Source organism: Dasypus novemcinctus, chromosome 7 (assembly GCF_030445035.2).
Source record: "Dasypus novemcinctus isolate mDasNov1 chromosome 7, mDasNov1.1.hap2, whole genome shotgun sequence".
In the NCBI taxonomy this organism is placed as follows: Eukaryota; Metazoa; Chordata; class Mammalia; order Cingulata; family Dasypodidae; genus Dasypus; species Dasypus novemcinctus.
In genome coordinates, this window is record NC_080679.1 from 87,174,871 (window position 1) to 87,200,417 (window position 25,547).

At 38.7% G+C, this 25,547-nt stretch overlaps 1 protein-coding gene across 2 annotated transcripts in view; it reads left to right on the forward strand.

Moving 5' to 3' along the window:
* DPP4 (dipeptidyl peptidase 4) overlaps nt 1-25,547 on the forward strand; it is an 84,410-nt gene that overhangs the window by 53,516 nt on the left and 5,347 nt on the right. For both annotated transcript variants that reach the window (XM_058300753.2, XM_058300754.2), the window contains exons 12-23: nt 614-658; nt 2,689-2,796; nt 3,076-3,143; nt 4,720-4,773; nt 5,156-5,277; nt 7,130-7,180; nt 7,422-7,520; nt 9,820-9,889; nt 12,338-12,532; nt 13,773-13,827; nt 14,381-14,480; nt 17,281-17,345. In XM_058300753.2, the coding sequence (XP_058156736.1) occupies nt 614-658; nt 2,689-2,796; nt 3,076-3,143; nt 4,720-4,773; nt 5,156-5,277; nt 7,130-7,180; nt 7,422-7,520; nt 9,820-9,889; nt 12,338-12,532; nt 13,773-13,827; nt 14,381-14,480; nt 17,281-17,345 (1,032 nt within the window). The remainder of the gene's footprint in view (nt 1-613; nt 659-2,688; nt 2,797-3,075; nt 3,144-4,719; nt 4,774-5,155; nt 5,278-7,129; nt 7,181-7,421; nt 7,521-9,819; nt 9,890-12,337; nt 12,533-13,772; nt 13,828-14,380; nt 14,481-17,280; nt 17,346-25,547) is intronic.

A 25,547-nucleotide genomic window follows, 5' to 3' on the forward strand; every position in this document is an offset into this window, starting at 1 on the left:
GGAGTCTGACCTTCTCTTGCAAGAACTTCAAGGTCTTAAACAAGAGAGTATCCTAATGAGATCTGCTGTGTTGAAAGCGCTGTCTGTTGCCGGTAGGAAGTCAGCTGGGGCTGGGCCGGGTGGGGAAGCAGCCCGGAAGGAGAGCGTGGCAGTGACCAAGGGAGGCCCGTCGAGGCCTCAACGCTGGCAGGAGCAGTGGAGAAGGGCAAGCGAAGTCAAAGCAGTAGGCGACAGGGGTGACTGTAGAATGACCCCCGGGTGCCTGGCTTGTGTGAATGGGTGCCACTCCCTAGTATAGGAATGAAGGACAAAAAACAGCCTGGCCAGGGTGGAGGAAAGATAATAAAATTATTATTTTTTGAACATAAAGTGTCAATGGAGCTTGCAGGGCAGTGTGTGGGTCTGGACCCAGAACAGAGCCCTGGGAGAGAGATGCAAATGATCTAATGTAATTACATTCAAAATATTAACATAAATAAATATATATGAATGGGGGTGGTTTCCAGTTATTTTATCCTAAGTACAGCCTTAAGTATATTGCCACAGATAGTAGCTAAAGAATTAAGTTCCTCATCTTCTCTTTGAAATATTGTCATTCTATTTTCCCCCCTAGGCACGGCAACACATTGAAACAAGTACTACTGGCTGGGTTGGAAGAGTAAGTGTTTAAGAGTTGCGGCGTTTTCCTTAGTGCGGGTCACATACTCAGAGCTGTTTAATATGTTCAGGTGTTCATAACCAGGGCCCTGTGCTGTTTGTTGTTCATGGAGATATCAGTCGACCTATTTCTGCAAATTTTTAAGTCTTGCCTGTAGAGATATTTCTATGGAGAATATATAACATGCTAAGTTGAACCAAGTGAGGGAACAAGTGAACAACAACAAAAAACAACAAGAGAAGAACAGATAAATGCACATGGTAGCAAATGGTAGCTCTTATGAAATGAAAAAGCCACCACTGCCGAAAGGCTCCCGACGGGCGGAGCGTGAGGACTTGGGATTGGAAGTTCCGTGCTTTAAAATCAGAAAGCATGGTTTCCGCCCATAGGCTACACAAATAACTTAGAAGACGATTGCTTCCTGCAGAAGTCAGGCGCCTGCGCAGACACCGCCCTGCAGCTCCCTTGGGAGGCAAGCACACTCCCGAGGGCTCTCTACTAGGCACCGGAGGCTGCTCTCTCCAGGAAAGCAGGCGTCTTCTCCCCGCCACCACGCCACGCTTTGCGCAGAAGAACCAACCACGTTACCACCATGCAACGCCGCGCGTGCAACGAAGGAGCACGAGCCTTCATGGCATAAAGATAAAGAAGGCAGCTTAACTGATTTTTATGAACATTTCCATTAAGCCCCCTTGAAGAGGGGACCAGAGTGAAACAAAAATGTTAAGATCTCCCATTTCTTGAGTCGTAGAGGTGAGGTCCCCTGGTCCAGGAACACGATCCTTTCCAGCTGGGCTCGGAATCCCGAGAGCATTTATATGTCCTTTATCTCCAGGCATTGATTGGGCAGAGGGGAGAGGTTTGCCAACATGAAAAGTGGTTTCCTCCATGGCAAGAGACATGCTACACTTCCTCACGACTCTGAAAAAAATATGTTTTTTCCTCTCTGTATTTAACCAGACAGATGCCACTTTTCACACATTTCTACTAGGCATAACTCCATCCAGGGGAAACAGGGAAATGTATTAAAAAGATAAGACTGTGAACACAGGTCTAGAAAGGGGAATGTGTTTCAGAGCTCTGTAATGAGAACACCAAGTATACTGCACGCCTCAGCTTGCTCCATAAATGCATTCGCTTTGAATCACTAAATAGAAGAGGGAAGCATTTTTTTTCCTTCCCAAAATGGGAGCTGATGAGAGGGGAAACATTGAGGGTGGAGTGAGCTATCATTTTTAAAAGACCATCTCCTACCTGCCCTCAAAATGTAGCAAGGAAATCGAAATCGTAAAGCAACATATTCCTTTTAGGCTGGGATAGACACTCTTCTGCTCAAACTACATAATTTTCTGAGACCTTTCTTTTATTGAGCTGTAGATAAATGGAAATTTTGTTCTGTATTTCTATGCAACTATTTTTTAAATAAATTATCTTATTTAGCAAAACAAAAATGTTTATACTAAAAACCATAGCTATATGAACATTTCAATTTGAAATACATGACATTCCTTTTGGTAGCTGGTCCAGAAATGATTAAAGATTTTATAAGTCTGACTTTCAGAAGGAAATTCATGTAAAGAACAGGGGAAAATAATCCCTTCCTATTACAAAACACCTCCAACCTGAAGCAGTCAAAAATTATATTAATGGATTTCAATAAAACACATTTGTGAAACAGGAAATTTCACTCCTTGAGACTGAAAGGCTAATACTAATTTTTGTGCCATAGAGTTCTCGTCCATAGAGAGATGTCCAGGGATAATTGTAGTCACTTCTAATTTCTGAGTGTCCTGTGATAGCGTCTTTATTATAATTTCCCATTTGCTGCTCACAAAAATCTTAAGTGTTAGGCTTTTTTGTCCATATTTTATAGGAGAATTTTCTTTTGAGGCACTCTAGTTTCATTTGGCAAGTAAATGAAGCATGGAATTTTGAGCATGGGTGTTGGGAAGGAATGTCTAAAACTAAAGTTGGTACTGAGATGAAACTAATGTGTTTTAATGTGCTTTTTGTTTTCCATGATTTTCTAGTTTAGGCCTTCAGAGCCTCACTTTACATCTGATGGTGGTAGCTTCTACAGGATCATCAGTAATGAAGACGGCTACAAACATATTTGTCATTTCCAAATAGATAAAAAAGTAAGTATTCTTAGATAATTTATTTCAGGTTGGTCTTTTTTTTTTTACTTTTGAAACTAAACTGAAGTGGAAATCATTTGGTAAAATTGGTCAGTGTATACAAATAATGAGACTAGTTCAAATTCCTCAATGGTATGTGGGGTGGAGTGGGGTGGGATGGGACCGGGAGATTCAACAAAAGAAATAGATTATTTGAGTTCTTGATATAAATGGCTTAATTCTCCATTCAACTTTGAGAAAGACAGTCTAAAAAACCTCTTTTCAAAAAACTCCTGTCAGGGCTGCACATTTATTACAAAAGGACCCTGGGAAGTCATCGGGATAGAAGCTCTTACCAATGATTCCATGTGAGTATTCTCCTGATCACCACAACATAAACCTTCTCATCATAATCATGCCCTCATTGCCCAGAAGTAGAGAGAAATCTCCTACAAATAAACAGCAGTCTATTTGGAACGTGTTCAGTACTTTTTTCTTTTTAACATACGGCAGGCTTAATGATTTTCACATATGCTTAGCAGATTTGATACCATGCCACCAAGCAGCTCTACCTCTTGCTCTTACCTGCTTTATGTTACGGGAGCTGGAGCCTCTTTTACTTGAATGGGGAGCACTGAACTAACACTCAGGGACATTTTGCTACATTTCAGCTGGCACTGCATTCTTGGAAGTCTTAGAAAGGCTATTTTGTCTGTCCATGCCTGGCCCTTACTCTTTGGATAACGTAAATCACTGCAGAGGCTCTCTGTATATCATGCATTCATTGATGGACAAAGGAGTGTTATTTCTCATTAGAATTTTAGGCACTTTTATGAGTTTTTATTGGTTTCACTAGGAATTTTGCCACTCCCCAAATTAGCCTTTTTTTTATTATAGTTAAATATAGATATATCTCAAAATTTCCCATTTTAGCCATTTTTAGTGTACAATCAATAGTATTAATTACATTCACAATGTTGTGCTGCCGTCACCACCAAAAATTTTTCATGACCCCAAAAGAAATTCTGTACCCTTTAAGCAGTACTTCTCCATTCTGCCTCCACCTAGCCCTCAAAACTGCTAATCTACTTTCTGTTCTCTCTGAATTTGCTTACCCTAGATATTTCATATAAGTTGAATCAGACAATATTTGTCTTTTTTCACTCGACATAATGTCTTCAAGTTTCATCCACATTGTAACATTGGCATGTTATATTATAATAATGTAAACGAATATTGTAATATTCGCTTCTTTTTACAGCTAATAATACTCCATTGTATGTATATTCCACATTTTATTCAGCCATCCCTCTCTTGATGTACACTTGGGTTTCTTCTACCTTTTGGCTATTGTAAATAACACTGCCATTAACTTTGATGTACAAGTATTTGTTTAAGTCCCTGCTTTCAATTCTTTTGAGTATATACGTAGGAGTGCAATTACCAGATCACATGGTAATTGTTTAACCTTAGAAAGAACCCCGAACTCTTTTCCACAGCAGCTGCTTCTGAATGCACTCTTTAGATGTGGCTCTTTTGCTGTCAGGAAGATGGAGCTCCTGCTTTTGAGCAGTTTATATTATACAGTAAAAAAAATACGGAAAATAATATAGAAAAATGGGGTCGAAGCTTCAGGCTAGTTGTTTGGTTGTACTTTTCTTACAAAAGACTTCTTTTGCATTTTACAACTCTCTTTGATTAATGGAGAATCCCTGAGTTCACATATTTTAGTCTCTTAAGAAAGAATCTCCTATTTTGAAATGGAGAAAAATGTTCTCTTTCCTGGGAGGTGAGGTGGGGGAAAGAATCCAATGTTAAAATTGAGGCAAAACTCAATGCTTCAATTTCAGTGCATTACATGTGCACTATTGCTTGGTGTGTGACTTAAATGGAGTGTATGTCTTTAAAAATACATAATTAATATATTTTTAATTTTATTTCCAGATACTACATTAGTAATGAACATAAACAAATGCCAGGAGGAAGAAATCTTTATAAGTAAGAGCTTTATCAAGTTGTTGACTTGAGTCTTTTCAAGCTGCTGAATAATTGCTGGGTTCTTTGTTCCTCATCCAGTTAGGAACTGGTATTTATATGGAATTGCTTTCTAGTGATTTTATTCCTTTATAAATCAATCTTCATGTTAGCAAAACAAAAAAAGAGAGAGAATGACCTATTAGGTCTTTTGTGATATTTCAAACAATGGGAGGTTTACGGTTATTACAAATTAATTTAAGTATTTTCCACATTAAAAAAAAAAGACTTTTGAGTATTGGTTTGGCATTCTGATATCTCTGATGACATTGGACTATGCCATTATTCTGTTCCTTCTTTCATTTATTCTTTCATCAAACACTGAATTTCCACCCTTGGTTTTCAGAATCCAACTTAATGACCCCACGAACGTGAAGTGCCTTAGTTGTCAGCTGAATCCAGAAAGGTGTCAGTACTATTCTGTATCATTTAGTAAAGAGGCAAAGTATTATCAGCTGAGATGTTCAGGTAAGTCTGAATGAATGAGAGGGTGGGTGGTGGCACTTGTGATTCATAGTGTGTGGGTGAAACGCACGGGCTGCGCCCCTCAGCCTGAAGCTTTACTCCCCGCCCACTCCCCCGCTTAGGAAGCCTCCCTCCTCTGCACACCCTTCTCCCCACCCTCCTCACCCATCTCCCCCTGAGAGGGCTCCTTCCTTTGTCCAGCTTGGGAAGTATTCTGTTCTGGCCTGGCCAATTCTCTCCTTTTGAATTCAGGGAGCCCTCGACATGGCATAAGTCCCTGTCCCTTAACTGATATTTAAATGGTGAGTTTAACCACCTTTCCTTTCACCTAACCAGGAGACCCACGTGGCTTGCTTCAGATTGAAAGTTCACACAGGCACACTCATACACCTCCGAGCTTTTATGTAACAGAGGCACTTCATCCTTATATGTGCACGTGGTGTGGGGTTTTTTTGTTGTTGTTATTCTAAGCACTTCACTGCTCTATCTGTTGCTATTTTTATTACAATTTTGATTCTATTTTATAAATGAAGAAACCTGGATAATCTAGCAGAGTGATTAAGTGGGAGGGTTCTGGGGGCAAGAGTCTCGTGTTTGAATCCTATCCTGTCCCTTACTAGCGATGCGAACTTACGTTAAGTCATTTTGCCTCTCCTTTTTCCTTGCCCAGGTTTAAGGATTAAACAAGATAATGAATATAAAGCTTTTAGCACGGTGCCTAGGAAAAAGTGTCTGCCCAATAAGGGGTAACTAAAGGCAGTCATAGAAAAGAATCTTAAGAAAATTATAATAGTAGAGAAAATATGATGGTAAAGAAAAATTCAGGTGACTGCTTTGGAGGTCTTTTTTTGGCAATTTAACAGTTCTTTTCAGATTATCCAGACTTAAAATAAGAGAAATCACCAAAAAGCTCTCGGAACCACTTATCTGAATTTTTCTTTACCATCATATTTTCTTTACTGTTACATTATTCTTCGGATTCTTTTCTATGACTACTTTTAGTTACCCTTTATTGGGCAGGCACTTTTTACTAGGCACCATGCTAAAAGCTTTATATTCATTATCTTGTTTAATCCTCTAAAAAACTCTATTAAGTAGATGTTAACTTCATTTTAAGAAGTTGAACTTTCCTATGTTCCCAAGTCACACCACAGATGAGCCAGCGCTCAAGCCCGTCTCCCTAGTGCCTTCACCGTGGTTCTGATCAAGTGTGAAAATTAATAGTCATCCAACGGCATCAAAATTGAAGAGCTCACGGAATAGTTTTTCTATACGTTATCTTCCACGTTGCTTCTCCCACAGTTGGTTGGGATAAATCGTGAAGCTAAGTGCTTGTGATAAAAACACTTCTGCATGCCAGAAAGGCATCGCTTATCCAAGTCAGGCGCAGTGCAGATGTGCTGGCCGGGCTGGGGTCCCGACGCGCAGTGGAGCAGCGGGAGGACAGCCGCCCCTCTCGCCAGAGCCGCGCTGATGAGAGGTGGCTGGTGAGGGCAGAGCGGGGCAGGGAAGGAGCGCAGCGCTGAGGGACCGCTCCGTTCACAGATGAGGAAATTGGGTGCAGAAATGACACCGTGCCAGAGGCTCCCACAGGTCCAGAGGCTCACCCCCACCCCAGCGCATCCTACATTCCACTGCTGTGCCCTGAGACTTTCCAGTAATACATCATACTCTCCAACTACAATGATTTTAAGAAACATGAAAAAAAATAACCACCTTTTACTGAGCTCCTCAGCTACTATGATATTATTGTGTTCTGACAGAGTTAAATGGTAACGATAGTTTTGCAAGGTCCTACATGCCATTTATTTCAAATACTCACCTAAAATGTATTTTTCCCTGATTATGTTTACAGGCCCCGGTCTGCCCCTCTATACTCTGCATAGGAGCAGCACTGATAATGAAGGTATTTTGTCATATTTCCCCTTTTGCTTTTAAGAAAGTGTATGTGAATAGGCCCAGCATGCACTCGTGCAGTGCAATTTTCTTTGGTTTTAGAGTCTCTTAACAAAGACTTCAGCACAAGGCTTATAACCTGAAGTATGTATAGTCTGATCAGTGAATTGCCTAAGTGTTCATTACTGCATTACATAATCTAAATTCTGCACATTGTAAATGAATTACTCTTGTCTTGTGTATTTGTTTAGTACTAAGAGTTCTGGAAGACAATTCTGCTTTGGATAAAATGCTACAGGAAATCCAGATGCCCTCAAAAACACTGGACTTCATTATTTTTAATGAAACAAGTAAGTTAAATTAGAATTGAAAATTTCTCCTGGAATAGTATTTTTCGTGGAAACACCAATGCAATGTAACTAAACTGTAATAGCGTAATCTGAAAAAATGCTCTTTTGTTTTATATATAAATCTATTTTAAAGGGTGTTTTTCCATGAAAAGTTCTGCCACAGGAACTACTGTTTTTATAATCTTTTGTCTTAAAACAGAATACTATTCTACACAAAATTTATTCTGATAAGATGAAAGGTATTTCGAGAAAATGCTAATTCATATTTCCTCACATTAATATAACTCTTTTTTACTACTACGTATTAATTGTGCTTTTGATGATATCCTAATATGTTCCACTTTTAACCCAAAGAGGTTGAAAATATCTGAGATGATTGTATAAAAAAATTAGGGTCAGCTATAAAATGTTGAAACTTCAGTCTCAGCAGAGAGAAATACAGAATTTTTCCTAATCACCCTCCCACCCCCTCACATCCTTGGCTTGGTGGCCTAATCCTGGGCTATTTACATGCAATGACCACCATGAACAATAGATTTCATTTGTATGTTTGTATTCCCTATTAATGACTAAAAACATGGCGGGGGGGGGGGGGTTGGGGATACATTAGGGTGATTTATTTTATATTTTTTAATTTAGGATAAATATATAAAATATTCAATGCACCAAACTTTACATGGCAGAAAAAAATTGAGGGGAGTACAGGGTATTTCTGAAGAACAGTTTAGAGTAGTGCTGCTCAAATTGAATGTGCATATGCATCACCTGGGACCCTGTTAACATACTGCTCATTCTGATCCAGCAGGTCCGGGTGGGCCAGGATTCTGCATTTTTAATACCCTCCTAGGCCATGCGTCTGCTGCTGGCCCTTGAACCACACTTGAGTAGCAAGAGCTTAGAACTTTGGGGGAGCCAATGTTGACAGCCTGGTGCAAAAAAAAAACAAACATTGATTGCTGAGAGGAGATGCTCTCTTTTAGTTGGTTAATAGTGGGGATCCCCTGAAAGTTTTAGGGTCAGAAAAGACACTGATTAGATGGAAAACCTGACAGGGACTATAGGAGGTAGCTGCCAGAGTGGGGAGGGCCCAATTGGGAGATGGTTATAATTATTAAATTGCAGGAAAAAAGAGAGAGTGGAGGAATTGAAAGAACCCACCCTAAAGGAAAGATTGTGCATCTTCAGAAAGGTGGGACTAAAAAGCTTTCTAACTGACTAGTGCTGATTCAAAAAAAAGCAGAGATCAAATGATGGGTTGGTCATGCTCATTAAAAATATTTTTGACATTCTATTGAATGTCAATATTCTTGGCTTTCTATTGAAATTATAATGGAAACTTAAATTTTTGGTGTTCTTACAAGCACATTTAATCAGCAAGTATAAAAATAATCAGCAGACTACAAATCGAAGAGAAAATCTATCTACATAAAGATTCTACTCCTAAAACTGTCTCTTCTCCTCAACTAAAATAATTGTAACAAACAAAAAACAAAACAAAGATAAATGCAGGGAAGAAATAGATCTAGATATAAGGATTTTCTCCTCTACAGGTTAAATGTACTAACGCTGAAAATAATCATATTAAAATATGGAGCAGCTCTCTTTTTTTCAAAAGGAGTAAAAAGCAAAATAATCTATATCCTGAATTTGAGAGTAAAGAAAACTGATTTATTATATAGGGAAAATTTTTTATTAAACTCATGTTAAAATCATGTACCGGAAATTAAACAGATCTGCAGAAGACCATACAGAATATACGTAACAGTTTACACTATGTAAACCCAACTTCATTCTGTGAAACACAGATCTGAAAATGGGAACTGAGATTTGCGGTCTGGGACGGCAATAGAATTACAAAAATGTTATTAAATCAGAATTTTTAAATGGAATTGGGGGCCAACTAAAAATCCTAAACAGCTTCAAAGAAATTCAAGAAGAGGAAAACATTTTGGAGGAAAACTTAGAACATAAGCCATAAACAAACTAGATAAGGAGCTCAGATGCCAAAGAACAGAATCGTAAAAACAAAACATTATAAATTCTAAGATGCACTTTTATTTTACAAGGCATCAATGTATTTAATACATACATTGGGAAAATATTATTGTTTTAATATTAACTAGTATTTTCATCTGAAAGAGAATATTTTTATATCTTAAAAACATATTGGATCCAAACAGTTCATTTTCTTTTTCTATTTTAATTGAACAAATTGTTAAACTCTAGATAACACTTATCACTGACAGGGAGAAGGAATGAAATGTCTTAACTCTACTAATTAATCTTTCTGTTTGTTTAGAATTTTGGTATCAGATGATTTTGCCTCCCCATTTTGATAAATCCAAGAAATATCCTCTACTAATAGATGTGTAAGTATTTAAGAGGATGGTAACCATTGTGTATATTTTTTGCCCTGTGCAGCTTACAGAAAAATAGGGCCAAAAATGCATCCTTTCTGTCTTCCTGAATCACTGTGAAGCAATTTGATTATTTTCTCCTCCCATTTTACTCTCACAAATTCCAGCCTGTTTTCCTTCATCTTTCTGATAGAGAATATAGACGGGATTCTTCTTTCACTAAGGTGTATGGATTTTTTTGTTTTGCTTTTTTTCCCCTAACTCTTAAGGCACTTACCACAAGAATTTTCAAGTTCATCCTTAACTCATGGGCATTTTAAAAGCAAAAGATGGATCTTAGTCTTCACAATTTTCCTTACTCCTAAACTTGCCCAAACATTTTCCCATTGGTTGTCTTTGGTTCATTAGGACCTCAAGTATCTCTTCCTTTAGTGCCTGAAATACCACTTTCATCATGACCGGCTTTGCTGAAGAGGAGAAGCTGTGCTGTAGAGAATGTTCATTATTATCCAAACTTTGTAAAGTATTGGGAAGAGAAAGTTTTGAAATCACAAAGTGTTTGAACAGTAAATGTAAATCCACGTAAACTTTAAATACGGAAGCTGTTTAAGATATTTTTAGTAATTTTTAAGGACACATTTTCATTGGCTTCTTCAAAAATTGCCCTGGTCTCACCCATAATGCCACAATGTCACTTTTCTTGTCCTAGTTTGTCTCATTTCCTTTATTAAAACCAAACAAAACTAACAAATATGCCGGGGGCCTGCCATGTGCCAGGTGCTTTTATTATAATAGCTTTATTTCGTTCACAGCAAAGTTCTATTGGGCCCAATAAATAGATAAGAAAACTGAAGCTCTCAGAGACATCACTTTTCTGTTATTACTAAGGAAACATAAAGGACACAGATATTAGTGTCAGACACTGTTCCAGTATAATCACAGTCCATGAAAAGCAAACATAAAACCCCAAAGAAAGGAAAAAATGCATACTTTAAACTTCCAGCTGTGCTTAATTCTAAATATATTGACATTAATCTGTTTTAGACTTCAGTCCCAATATTAAGGAAGGATTCATTGGAAAAATGTGATATTTTTATATTCTTTATCTCTCTACTAAGGATTTTACCTATCCTTCATTAGGAAAGTTTTAAAAAAAGGTTTAAAAAAATGGTAAATTTAGTGACCATTTCTGTTCAGTCATTTTTCTTCTCTCCCTAGAGGTCTAAATCTATTTTTTAAAAAACACACAAAAAAACAATCTCATTTAATCTTCGGGATTATGTAATTTGATGCAGAACTATTATTAAGGGTAAAGGAAGCTATTACTCTACCAATTTTAATATTGTCAAGAGGGCCAAGGCATTTCATATCTTGTTAAAAAAATGTTTACTTGCCAAGAAAAAAAAATACATGGATGTATTCTTTTAAAATTTAGGCTGTTGCAGTATTTACTTTAAAATTAGACTATATAATAATTTGTTTATAACTGAAGTTCTTTTGAATGCCATCCCTAAGAGGAAGGAGGAAACGGTGCAAAGGCATGCGAACAGGAGGGGCCAGTCCTTTGAGGGGGACAGTGGACAGATGAGGAGGAGAGAAGGGCTGGAGGGAATAGTTACTCAAGATCTGGGACCAGGAGTCCTGTCAATGGTGCAAAGATGGCGTATATACGTGACATGCAATGGGAGCCCTCTTAAATAGCAGACAAATGAGAGGGCTTGAAGGAGATGTGCACACAGCCATTAGTGGAGTGGATTGTATTCTGTCTAGATTACAGCTATAAGGGAGTTAAATGTGTTAACAAATAGAATACAGAACAACAGGCCTATTTTCCAATACGATTTATTTTCTTTTGAGGTTTTAGTTAATAGCATTTAGCCCTATGTTAGTCCATTCCACAATGATTTACAGTCTCTTTAGGTCCACACCACTATGCTGGGTGTCTACACTACTGTGCTAGGTCTTGCAAGAAATGCAAAGCACAAGACAGCAGTCAGAGTCCTCCAGGGAGCTACACCTAGGGGATACGCATGTAGTCTAGGTGTGTTTGTAAATCGAGATGAAAAGGTGTATTCAAAACTGCACTTATTGTCGTCAGCGTTGTTTTGGTCATCTTTATTATTTCATAACACAGCTCCCCTCTCCCAACCATTAGATCAATTATTTCTTTGATTTCCAAGATATGTAGTACTTAGAAAATGTTGACCTATGAAGTCCTGTGTTTGATAACAGTCTTCAAAGATAAAACTGATAGGCATCTTTGAAGGAAACAAAGAGCATTATAGATGTGCTGCCAATTTTTAGAGGATCCATTCTGGAACCCCTGGTGGCTGGCATGGTTTTAGGCTTAGGATCAAGAAAGATACACACTTCTTGTCCACAGTGACATGGGGAGAGAAATGCAAGCACTCTTCAATTGATGGAAAACCATGAAAGCTAACAATTTGGAATCTTTCTCAGATATGCAGGTCCCTGCAGTCAAAAAGCAGATGCTGCCTTCAGACTCAACTGGGCTACTTACCTTGCAAGCACAGAAAACGTTATAGTAGCTAGCTTTGATGGCAGAGGAAGTGGTTACCAGGGAGATAAAATCATGCATGCAATAAACAGAAGACTGGGAACATTTGAAGTTGAAGATCAAATTGAAGCAGCCAGGTGAGTGGCTAGTATATAAATTCAAAGACCATCTGATTTTTTTCTTTTGCTTCAATTTATATTTCAAAGTTGTAAAGTGGGAAGAATTTGGATTGTCCTAGGATGAGTTTGTAATCTCTCATCCTTGGGGTGGATATTTAGTGAGGGAATCATATTTAGATAAAAATCTATATCATTATAGATTTAGATGAAGTTTAAATAAAGCATTCCCTACATTGCTCTCTGTATGTGACTGGGGAACTGACATATGTGTTATCACCTTCTAGGAACAGAGACTCCAAATTCATTAAACACAATTACCCCTGAATAAGCATCTAGCTAAACAAGCAAACACCATCTCTTATAGTCAAGGATAAGGGGAAGAGTGACAGCTAGGAAGTCCTAGGCATGGCTCGTACAGTCTAGGAGCCGTTTACTCTTCCATTTTGGGAAAACTGTAGAGCACAGTCATCATCAGTTGCAGTTGTAAAGACTTTGTTAAGCATGAATTGTGAACCTTATTTTTGTGGGGACGTGTTGGTGCGGGTATAATATATTTATTAAATAATACATAGTATAGTGTGGACTTAGTAAAGGGTCCATGGTTTTTACCTGACTGGCAAAGGGGTCTGTGGAACAAAAAAGATTAAGAACCCCTGCCTTAATTCCATTCCTGAACACAGCTGTCTTGCAAAAAAAAAAAGACAATCCTTAAGCTATCAAGGAAATATTGCTTTCTGTTTAACCACGCCAAACTAACTAATCAACACCCATCATAGAAGGGATTTATTTAGAGAGAGGTGTTTAAGTTCTCAGGTGGGGGCCCAGAAACATTTCTGAGTACTCCCCAGATGTTCTCCAGGCCCCTTTATTTCCCCATTGCAGGGGCAGCCTCTCTCGAACTGAAAAACATCTGGAAAGATTTAAATTCAATTATGTAAAGAAAAGTGCATCTGGGCTGTAAATTTTTATATAAAGCTGTGAAAAAAACTGCCAGTATTTGTTTTCTGTGAAACACACACACACACACACACACTCTCAGACAAAATGTTTATGGACTCCAACAAAAGTAAACCTTGTGCATCTGGATCTTAAAACAAAATGATAGACATTTACCTTAGGTGTTTGATTGCTGGAAGTAATTCATCTTAGTTTTCAATACAATGGATTAGAACAAATGTTAGTAGAACAATTTGTGCAATTGTCTTACTTTTCTATACCGGTGCAATACAAAATCACGGACTTTCTCCTTGTGTTTTAGAACATTTTCAAAAATGGCATTCGTGGATGACAAACACGTAGCAATTTGGGGCTGGGTGAGTAGTGGCTTGGCTGATAAATCTGTATGTATTCTTCAGTGAATATAACCCAGAGCAGAATGATTCATCTTTTGTATGTAGACATTTGGAGATGAAAATCATGCCTATCATTTTTAAGCTAAGGAAGTCCAGATAAAATGTCTGAGATCTCTAGGCAGTGACCCACTAGATTTTCTACTAGCCAGACTTACAACTTTGTTTATCATGCTGGGGAGAGGTGAGGGAGGAAGAGAAGGAGACTTTTTCAAATGAGTCAAAGTCAGTAAGGATTTAGTGTTTGTTTTTCTTAGAATTGGTACTACCCAGTTACCAGGGCCAGCAAATTCTCTATATATTTTCCCCCTACACCTAGCAAGAAAAGGGACCAGGGTTCTGAAAGTGTAGTTTTTAGATACTGCCCAATTAAGGCCAATTTAAGCCTTATCTACCATGTTTTCTATCTTTAAAGAGGTACAGTATATAAAGATGTGAGAAATATGGAAACTGCTACTTGCTTACCATATGTCCTTATTCCTTTACCTCCATAAAAATAACTGTTTCCCTTCCTTAGTCATATGGAGGGTATGTCACCTCAATGGTCCTGGGATCGGGAAGTGGCGTATTCAAGTGTGGAATAGCCGTGGCTCCTGTGTCCCGATGGGAGTACTATGGTAAGTAATTGCACTCAGGTACTAGGAGACACTGAGTGCTTTGACCTTGAAATTCCAGGGAGAAACCTTCCCCTTGTGAGTTTCAGCGTTTCCGTAGTGAATAAGCTGATTTATTGTAGAGATACTTTGTGGGTTCGCATAATAAGACAATCTCATTTATTCTGCTATTGTGAAAGGCTGGGTGGTAGTACATAAGTTATCAACACATTTAGTTGCTTATCAAGATATTCTATTTTCTAAATTTTGAAACAGCCCCAGTGCTGCATTTCGGCAAATAAAATCTCCTGTACCTTTGTTCTCCGTTTAATTTGGGGCTTCTCATATTAGCAGAATGTAAGAAACATGTATTTTCTCTCTCCTCTCTGGTAAAGGTCAAATAGGAGAGTAGGTGCAGGGGAATTCCAGTTCTAGGAGGTTTTGTTTTCTTCCACAACCTCAGAGTGGATGCAAACCACTATAGAATATCCTCTTCTTTCTGAGAAAAGATTACTCTATAAAGACATCACATGCATGTAAGTCTATAATTCCCAAAGGAGAGGAAGTAATCAGTGGACAGCTAAGTGGGAAAGAAAAGCCTGAGGTGGTGAGGAAATGAAATGCTTTCCTGTCTCTTCTGATCCCAGCTCAAGTCCTCTATGTGGTATCAGGTGAAAACTATTTGATAATGAATATGATCATTAAATATTCTTATGTCCTAATCCTAATTCTGTGGAAATCCCTCTCCCAGACCAAAGAAGCCAATGCAAAAAATACATAGCTAAAACCTTTTTGTTTAAAAAAAATTGGAGGACACACTATGGATTTGTTTTCATATATTACTTTTCTGCTCAATAGTAATCATTCGATTGGAGGGCTTGTTTTTGGAGACCTCTGGTGGTTAATAAGATAGTAGGAATAGTCTTTGTGAGTTTAGAACATGGAATGGTAAGAAGAGACCTTCATTTAACTGTATATGGACCAACCTAACATACAGGAACTTTCTAGAGTTCTTATCCATGTGTAAATTTGAACAATTTTCTTCAAAATTACATAAATGAAACAATACATCAATGGTATTACAAGACAAATTTCTAAAAGTTTACAATAACTGCATTGGGTACTTTTATTTTAATTTCAAGTCTTCTTACACATGTAAATCTGGCTAGTATAAATAAGAAAGATGTATAATGTCCTATGACCAGCAGAATTAAGGTCTGCATCTGTTTTGGGAAAATTTTATTTTGCCCTTAAAACCTATACTTTTTCTCTGTCAAACTAAGTTATTAATATTTAAATGTGCAAGTTAAAAAAGATATGAGAACTTTATGAAGATCTTTTTAAAGTTTACTGTCCTTTAGGGAGCTGAGGTGGTGCAAGATAAAGTTTACTGTCCTCTAAACATAAAATTACATTTGTATATATGTATATAAATATATATTTATATACATTTGTATATATTTAATCGAAATGATAAAATATTGCCATTTATATTTTTGGAGGAAAATATTTTGATTTTCATAAAAATAGCACGAAGAATATGTGGAACTTGTTATCAGTATAGTTTTTAGTCTACAATACCTGTCATCCAAAAAGTGTTAGAATATTGTTTAAGGTTGATATTTAGATGAAGTATCCATTTTAAAGGATTAATGAAATCAGATTTGAAATACCTATGTAATTACAATACAGTGAAATTCAAGACATTTACCTACATATCCCAATGGCAATACATAGTTCTTATACTCACTTATTTACTATATTCTAGATACTTAAGGAGGTGTCTTTCAAATCAGGTATTTCAGATTTTAAAAGTTATATTAGAATTTGGTCACAGAAATTTTTCTCAGACTGTCCTGCAAATACATGTAATGTATGTTTTAATTTAAAAAAATAGGGCAAAGATGTTTGATTTTTCAAAATAACCAAACCAATTATATAAGTTTGTCTTTCCACCATGTTTATAGTTAACAGAGCTAATGTCATAACACCAAATTGAGGCCCTTCCATAAAGCGAGAAAGAGAGAGAAAACTTGGCATTAAGGTGGAGTAGTTAAGCTGGTATGAGCGTGTACAACAAATACATGATAACTGAATTCTTTTTTTTTCTCATTACATTGAATTCCAGTCTGTCAAAAATTAAAATATGATTTAAGTAAGCAAACAGTAATTGAACATTGTTAGTGGTTTCCAAATGTAAAGGAAATAGGTATCACAAAGGAGTGCATAATATTTATGCCAAGGACCTGAAATATCAAGACAGTAGCAGAGCAGGTGTAGCTCAGTGGTTGAATGCCTGCTTTGCACATACGAGGTCCTGCATTCAATCCCTGGTACCTCCTAAAAAAGAAAAAAGTTTGGCTGAGCACCTGCTTTGCACATACGAGGTCCTAGGTTCAATCCCCTGTACCCCCTAAAAAAGAAAAAAGAAAAAAAAATCAAGACAATTGATGCATTAAGCGTCATCCTAGTTGAGTCACTGAGAGTGTCAAACAACAGTATAGAGCTCTTTACCTTTTACCACTTCACATTGATTCTTCTGCAGGTAGATTGTTGATTGGGTTTCAGATCTCCCTCTGCCCCCTCCTAAGGGCTAAGTGGGAATGGGTTAGGGTTAGGACAGGCATAAGTCTGAGCAGGTGTCTGGAAATCAGTGTCTCTGGCTGCCTTAAAAACCAAATAAAGACCTGGAGGTGCTATTTTTTAGAGTAACACTGTATATCTATGTGAATTTTAAGATACACAAAAACACATAAAGTAACCCAATAAAAGGAAGAAAAGTTTTTATTTGTATGAATTAAGTTTCTTTTCTTTTTGGTCACAGACTCAGTGTACACAGAACGTTACATGGGTCTCCCCACTCCAGAAGACAACCTTGACCATTACAGGGTAAGCATTGGAGGCCCACACCTATTTTATAGCCTATTTATAAGTGATTTAAGAACATTTTAAATTGAATCTATTTTAGAAAAAAAAGTATTTTTTATTTCCAACAAAATTCTTGTTAAAAAGAAATAACACAGGTGGTTTAGAGATACTCTAATAGCTTCCCCTACTATATTCTGCATAATTACAGTTTTATCGTATGCTATATAGGTCACAATATGCATTCATTTGAAAATACAAAGCAACACCAGATAATTAATTTAATCATAAAAATTTCAATTTAGAAAACACGTCAAATTCAACATATTCCTTTTAGAGCATAGAAGATTCTAAACCTTTAATTATATGTTACAATTTCTTAGGATATTGTCACAATTAATATGTAAGTAGGTCATAATTTTCATACTTATAGCTAAATAGGTGCAACTCTTTTGTTCAAGATTTAGGAAAGCAGGTGAGGGGTAGGTATGGTAGGGTTGTACCCTGGGAAGGTTTTTTACCCAAATTACTGAATAGCATCCAAGGCTGGCCGCCTGATGGGAGACGCCACAGGCAGGTTGCTCTGCAGATGGGCTATAGCATTTGAAATATGGTCTGGGTGCAACTGTCGTTGGCAGCCCCCATGTGCTATGTGGATGCCACGGAGAGCCAGAAGGTACTCATTGCAGCTGGAGGTGCTACTGTAAGTACTAGGGATTCTTCCAGCACTTTGACCCTTTGAAAACATCTTTCCTGATTCTACTATTTATGTTAGTTGGGAAGTAAAAACACTGAACTTACAAGTTAAAATCTCTGATGTTTATATTGTTTAAGGGACATTCAAAACTTTTCCCTGGACAAGTTAAAAAGAAATAAAAGTAACAAGAAGAATAATTTACAATCATAATTTCTCTTCATCTGGGCCATGACTATCAATACATAGGCTTCATATTAACACATTGCTCTGAGCAATACTTTTACATTTTTTCCAGATATCATTGATTACTATGGATTCTGAACCCCTGTGATCAAAACACAATAAACCCAAATACAATGTCCAGTTTAGCAACATAAGTATAGACAGTTTAGTTTTATCTGTTCCTTCAGCTTTAATTAGGAAGGCTTGTCATTTTTGCGGTTTTTTAAGTGTTTGTGTTATATGTGTGTGCGGTATGCATTAGTGTTTGTGCCTGCAATTTGTGGATTTTCACTATACTTTCCAATCAGGATAGAAAAGTAGCAGTCTTTGAAGTGAGGTGAACAAGTCAACTTTCCCTAATAAGCAGTCTATAATCAGGTTGCCACCTTACTGCTAATGATGCCATCAGACATCTTGGACGCAATTCTTCCCACTCTTTCTCCTCCACATCCAATAAGCTACTTTAGACATCCTTTCCCTTCTTCACAACCACATTGCTACTATCACTTGATCTGTTTCCTTTGATAGCAATGACCTAATTTGTGTCCCTTTGTCTTGTCTGTCCACACTCCTGTACATTCCACATGAAGCTGTGAAACTAACCCCAACATACAACACTTTCAGGCCCCTTCTCGTGTACTCAGAACTAAGTCCCATCTGCAGTCTTTAACCCCTCAACCCCTTCTTACAACCACCCAGTTTACCAGGAGCATGTACTGTCCTCTGAAGGCTCCTGGGTCTTCCCACTTTGTGCCCGTAGGCACTCTTTTCCTTCGACCTGGAATGGCATTTCCCCTTCATCTCCATCCATTAAGAAAATTGCACTGCGTTCCCAGAGGAGTACTATCCTTTTTGGAATTCCATGCCATTTTCTGTGTATCTCTCTTTTTCATTTGATATTTTATTGTGGTAATATGCATATAACATAAAATTTGCCATTTTTACCCATTTTAAGTGTCATTAATTACATTCACAATGTTGTGCAACCATTACTACCATCTATTAACAAAATTAGTAATCACCCCAAACAGAAACTCTTCCTTTTAAGGAGTAACTTCCCACTACCCCAATCTTCTTCTGGGTATATCTGCTACTCTTCATCTTTTTCTATTGTGGACTAAGTTATTTTGTTCTCAATTTGTCCCTTTGCAATATTGTTTGCTTCTCAAGGCTTTACTAAACCTTGTATTCTTTGGATTATCCAGTATGAAGTGTAAACCTTCAAACATCCCTGATTTAATTTTTAAAAAAACTTTTTGAGGAGAAACATTGTTATGAAAGCTGTAGTTCTCCATCACTTCTCTCATTCTACAGCTTGAATTTCCTTGTTAATGATCCAACCAGCATGCTTATTTTTGTAAACCATCCCTCCTGTGGTACACCATATTTGCTGGGAAGCCAAATAGCTTTCTCAGTTACCCCAAATTTCCAAAAGCTCCTGAAACATCAAAGGTGTACTGGCCAGGACCCTATCTCTGGCTTTAGAACATGGTGGGTGATGAGTCAAAAGCTCGTTTTAAAAAGCCCATTTCAAAATCTCTTTCAAAGTTGAAGCACAGGGTCAAGTCCATCCCTGACTCTAAGGAAGTCCATGGCATCTACCCTACTTCCCTCAAAGAACATTAGCCAACAAAGTTTCAATCTGCCATTTCCACCTGCATTTTACTCCAGTGCTTCCTATAGGTTTCTCCTTCCCATACAGGACCGCCCACTTTCCCGACTCTACCCCCCACTTCGGTGGCCATTTTCATCTCTCCCCTTAGGTGTTCACTGCGGGAGGTAGTCATGTAAATAGAAGCCACTTCCTACTGCCAATGGCAACACACGCACACTGGGTGCACAAAGTCACTCTTTCACTTCACTGCACAGATGGCACCAAAGGACTGTTTAATCCTTCCACGCCAGGAGTCGGATTTTCTTGGCACAAATTTCATTGCTGGCAATGGACACATTAAAACTGCCAGTACCGGGGAGCTAAAGGTTTGCAATGTGTTACTCAGAGGAATTATCTGGGAGGGTGATAGTTAAGGTGCGCAGGAGAAAGTGAGGCAAAAACATGAACTGAATTATTTCCATCATGGTAAGTTGCTTCCTCCAAATTTGGAGAACTGAATCTAAGTGCCTATTTTTGGTGCACAGCAGGCTTCAGAATAAAGCTGCCCTCCTTTGTTTTTTAAATGAGCCTGTGCTTTTGTCTCTGGCAAGAACACACTCAAAGATTCTATTTTCCTCCAAGGCCCCAGCTGCCCCTCTGGACTCCATCTTTTACTTTTCTTTCCCAGGTTGTTTTTATTTCTCTCTCTTTCTTTCTCTCTCTCTCTCCATTCCTTGTCTTCCTGCCTTTCTCCCACCCCTCTCTGAAAAGACAAAGACATTCCCGGAGAGGTTTTCACACCCTGTGCATTTTTAGTGGGTCAGAAGGAAATATTTTGAAAACAATCCACATTTAGTCCAGCTGATTTACTCTTTTTAGCACCAAGAGGCTATGAGCACCCAAAGTGTATAATGACTATGGCCCTGAACTGCACCCATGTTCCCAATGGGCATAGCTTTTCAGCTTTTCAGCTAACCATCCATAAAATAACCAGAATCAAAGCTTTTGGAAAATAATATCATTTTTAATAAAACTCATGAGAAAAGGATTCATTATTATGCCATTGATGACCTAGGTTTGGAGGGATTTAGAGAAACCCACATCACCGAGAGAAGCAGGTCTTATAAAATAACAGTCCTACTTACCATTTAGAACATGGAATTAGCAGAGGAACAGCAGGATGTCATGTATAGTTCTTTGTCCTGCTGAAGGCTAGTCTGCACTCTCTTCACTCAGGCATGCACCTGTGGGGCAGCAGCTACCTGGAGGGAGAGCCCTTTCCTACTCCTACAAAGGTACCACATGGACTAGGGACGCTGGCACTAAGGCTTAGGCCATGCAGCGCATTCATAAGACTCTTTTTAGAGATAATGGCCCATCTACTGCCAAGTGGCAAGGCAGGAGCACTCTTAGTGGATACCAGGAACTCAAAGAGGAAGGAAGTGGTCCATTTCCCTAAAACCCCAAGGAGCTAGTACCAGAAGCTCTGAGTTCACAGCTGAAGTAGAGGAGTAACAAAAAAGCAAAAAAAAGAGCTAATGGACAGTGTAGCTCTGTGCAAACACCTTTTCTACAGTGCATTCTCAGCTTACAGCAGACACAAATGGCAACAAAATCTGGGTAAAGGAATCAGACAATGAGACAATTCATATTCCCAACAGCAATAAAAATTAGCCACAGCCTGAGGAGTGAGTTTCTGACTGACATTGCTGAATGGCCTTTCTTATGGCCAATCACTGGTCTTTTAAAGAAACCTGTGCAGGTAAAAAAAAAAAAAAGAAATACATGAGTAAGTGGTAGACTTTCTTTCGTCTACCCATTCAAAGTGCCTATTGTTCTGATTGTCCGGAATTGTATCACCTTGTTGGTGAGGCAAAACAAACATGGAAAATGTTTGGAGAGAATAGGTAATAAAGCATGAACTTGAATATGATAAGTGCCCAACATGTATGAAATAGACTAGTGGTTTACAAACTGTGAAGGTGGAGCCCAAGAATTATATACCTTGGGAACATGTAGGGAGTAGAAGAGAAATGGCCAAAAAGTCAGGGTTTCACCCTTCTATCACGTCTCTTCTACATCAGTCAGAGCGTATCCAGTTCCATTTGTATAAATACATTTGTATTACTATATTGAGCTCACATATAAAGATTTATTTGAAGAAAGGTTCTTTGGTTTAAAAATACATAATTGCAAACTGTTTGCAAATGAGAGCAAACCATGGGCAGCCCTCATGGATTAAATGCTTCCATGGCCAGATGCAATTCAAAGCTTTTTACATGGAGTATCAGATTTAATTCTCCTCCAAAGCTTCTGAAAGACACATTCCAATTATCCATTTTAGTGACATGGAGACTGAGGCACCGAAATAAATGTTAGGAAACATACAGGTATTGAGGGTTAAGAAAGGGAGAGGGTTGTTAGCTGAAGCCATTAGAAAAAGATCCAGGTAGATGGAGAGGAAGAGCATAACTGTCTTCAACTGGTTACCCAAAGAGAAGGGGGCCAGAACAGCCTGGGAGACAAATAGGTAGCAGGTAGAACTCATTTTCTTGGCATCTCTGAGGCAGGTCCAATGAATCGAAGGATAACATGGAATAAGGACTGTGGAAAGAGTCGGCCAAAGGGTGGCCACTAAGGCAGGACATAAGACTGGGGAGGGGATGAATTTATACAGAGAGAGAAGTAAAAGATCAAGGGCAAGAGGAATGGTTCCCAAGTCCTGCGCTTTATTGCCAAGAGAAGAGGGCAGCCTGGAACGCACAGAAGGGACTGATTTAACTTGTAGAGGAGATTTATTTTGCATTTTGCTCAAAATTTGATAGGCTTTTGGCAAGTGTATGAAACAGTCATAGATTTGGCAGTCTTCTGCTAGCAGATTTGAAATGTTCAATCCTTAAGAACTGCTGCATCGTTAGGTTATGCAAAACAGGGTGCAATTTTGTAAATATGCCATCTTGTACTGATTTGACATTTGTTCTATTATCCCAGAATATGCCAAAGGGAGAGAGACCTTCAGATTTAAGCCAAACCGTAACTTGTTTGTTGAGTGCTGATAAAATGTTGACTGCTGTGTGATCTTTAAAGAAGCCAGTGATGCTTGGTGAGGCCTGAGGTAGAGCCCCCTGTCTGGGGTGGATGGGAGCTCTCCTTGGCATCTCAGGGGTACAGTTGTTTGATGGATGTAAACAAGTAAAACATCTCATATAGTGGGTTGAATTCATTTATTTTTCTTAAACATTTCCTGTGACCTGTGTCGTGGCATTAATGGTGCTTCCCCAAGTGGTGCCATTCAATATTATTTAGGAGGCTTTGGTTGCAAGTGTGGGCCTGCACAGAGCAAACAGGTAACCCCAAGGTAATATCTCACTGAAAGGCAGGGATTGCCCATTAGATCCAGTGGCTGTTTGCTCTTTTCTACAGGAGCCTGGAAATGACAATGGGTTGTTTGAGGTACAATATAATATAATGATAAGGGGCAGAGGCTTTGGAGTTAGACTGACCTTATTCAAATCGTATTTCCACCACGTACCAGCAGTACGATCTTGAGGAGGTTACTTAATCTCTCTGAACCTCACTGTCCTTCTCTGGGTAATAAGGATCATCAGACATACCTCAGAGAGTTATTGAAAGGAGTAATTGTGTCCTACCTGTGCCTGCCATGAAGTAAGCTTTCAAAACATGATCCCTGCCATCATTATTATCCTCAAGAAGCAAATGGGACTTAGGGTTCTTAGATGGCACAGGGGTAGCTTAAAAATTGTTATACCTTCTGTCTCTCACAGTACTTCCTTAGTCTTATCAGCTCCCTCTTATTTCAAATAATACAAAGATTTGTTTGTTGGAAGGTAATTGAAGAACCAGCATGATCCAACAAGCAGCTACAGATGGTTCTTCTTGGGGCTTGAAGAAAAAGCTCCTCACAGAGATGCTGTGGAATCCGGCACTGCCACTGGACCAATCCTTCCCACTTCTCTTTGCCAGACTGTTGCTGGCAGCAGGGCTCTCCGGAAGTTTCTAGCCTCAGGAGAGTGCCAACTGCACCACCATTCACATCCTTGCCCATTTATCACTCTGAGCTTCCTTTTTAGTAGCTGGTGATAGACTATTTGGCTTCTAACATCATAGTCATCCATATCCTTTATTTTATTTCTGTTTCCATCCATAGGCAAATGGCGATTATCCCATGGTGGTGGGCTGAAAGAACATGACTAAAGTTTTCTTGATAATTAAGCTCACTTTAAGTCGATGCATGCAGGTTTTTCATTACCTTTGGGCGTCACCTTTCATGGGCTATACAGCGTATTATCTAGCACGCTGTAAAGGTACTTGTTGAGAAACCAGGGTGCTCTAGTAGGGAATGATCTAGTAGGCAAAGTGACACAGCTGCTTTGTGTTCTGAGGGGAAAAATGTTCTCTGCAGACGAGAGCCTTGGAATGGTGTTTGCCTCCAGGCTGCCTGTTTGCCTTTCAGAGAGGTCCCTCCTAAGGCTTTTCTCAGTGAGCAGGGGGGAAGTGTGCATTTGAAATGGCACACTCGTTTTACCATTGCAGGGAAAGCTTTTGTTTTATTTTTCTCTTGCTGCATTAAAGTATTTGTCTTTCTTTCTTTGTAGTGTAATATTGTTAATGTAAAACAATTTGCATCATGACACTTTTATCACAGTTTTCGTCTTTTTCTCAGTATGTTGCATTTCTCACCATGTCTAGTTCATCACAGCTACAGTGTGTACATCACAACATTTATCTTAGGCTCAGGGTTTTACTTGTTTATAAAAATTGTCTTCTTTCAGCCTGTATTCACTCCATTTAAGAAAAAAAAAAAAAAAAGGCAGCCAGAAACTGTTTTGGTCCAAACTCCAGTAGTTATCACTTTCCTTGCTAACTGTCCTGTGTATTTTTTATGTCTTCTAACTATTACTTTACGTTTCAATGACATTTCTCTGTTTCATGGATCGGGAAGTTGTAGGAACAGCTTTAGCTGCCCAAGCTGCCAAACAAGAAAGGACCCTGAGGCTTTTTGAAGGTGAGGTGAGGTGGCACGGTAGCATATCTGGGTCAGGTTTGTGGGTATTCAAGTTGAATATTTCCCATGAGGAAAGAGCTAGATTTAGTTTGGGGAGAGACAAGGTGGGAGCAAAGTGCGGCGCAGTCAGCACGGGATTAGAGCACGACTAGCAGAAAGGAGCAGTAAAGAGCCCTCAACGGGGTGCCCCCTGTCAGTATTCCAACCACAGCTCCCGTGTGCCGCTTAGACTGTTGTGTGACACCATCTTTAGGGAGACTTATTTTGACCCTTTCCTCTCTGAAAGGCAGAGAATTGCTAGGTGATTTCATTGCTGCATTAGGCCACCCATCACCTGCACAGTCCAAAAACAAATGCTTTCCAAGTCTCTCACCCAATCTCTTCCAATGGATTCAGCGTAAGAAGGCATGTGGTCTCAGGAGCCAAAGGGTACCAGTGTATTTGTATACTTCAAATTCTGGAACAATTCATTCAGATTTGATTTCAGCTGGTTTCTTTGCTGAAAGATCGCATTATGTGCAGCTTGGATTTTTGTTAGAGACGCAGTGCAGCACAGGAGGCAAAAGGGTCTCACAGTCAGGCTGTGTCCATCTCTGACACTTCTCACAGATGTGAGTTGGCAAGAGTTACTCACCTTCTGAATTTCAGCCTCTCCATCTATAAAACAGGATTTGCGTGGTCCTCCCT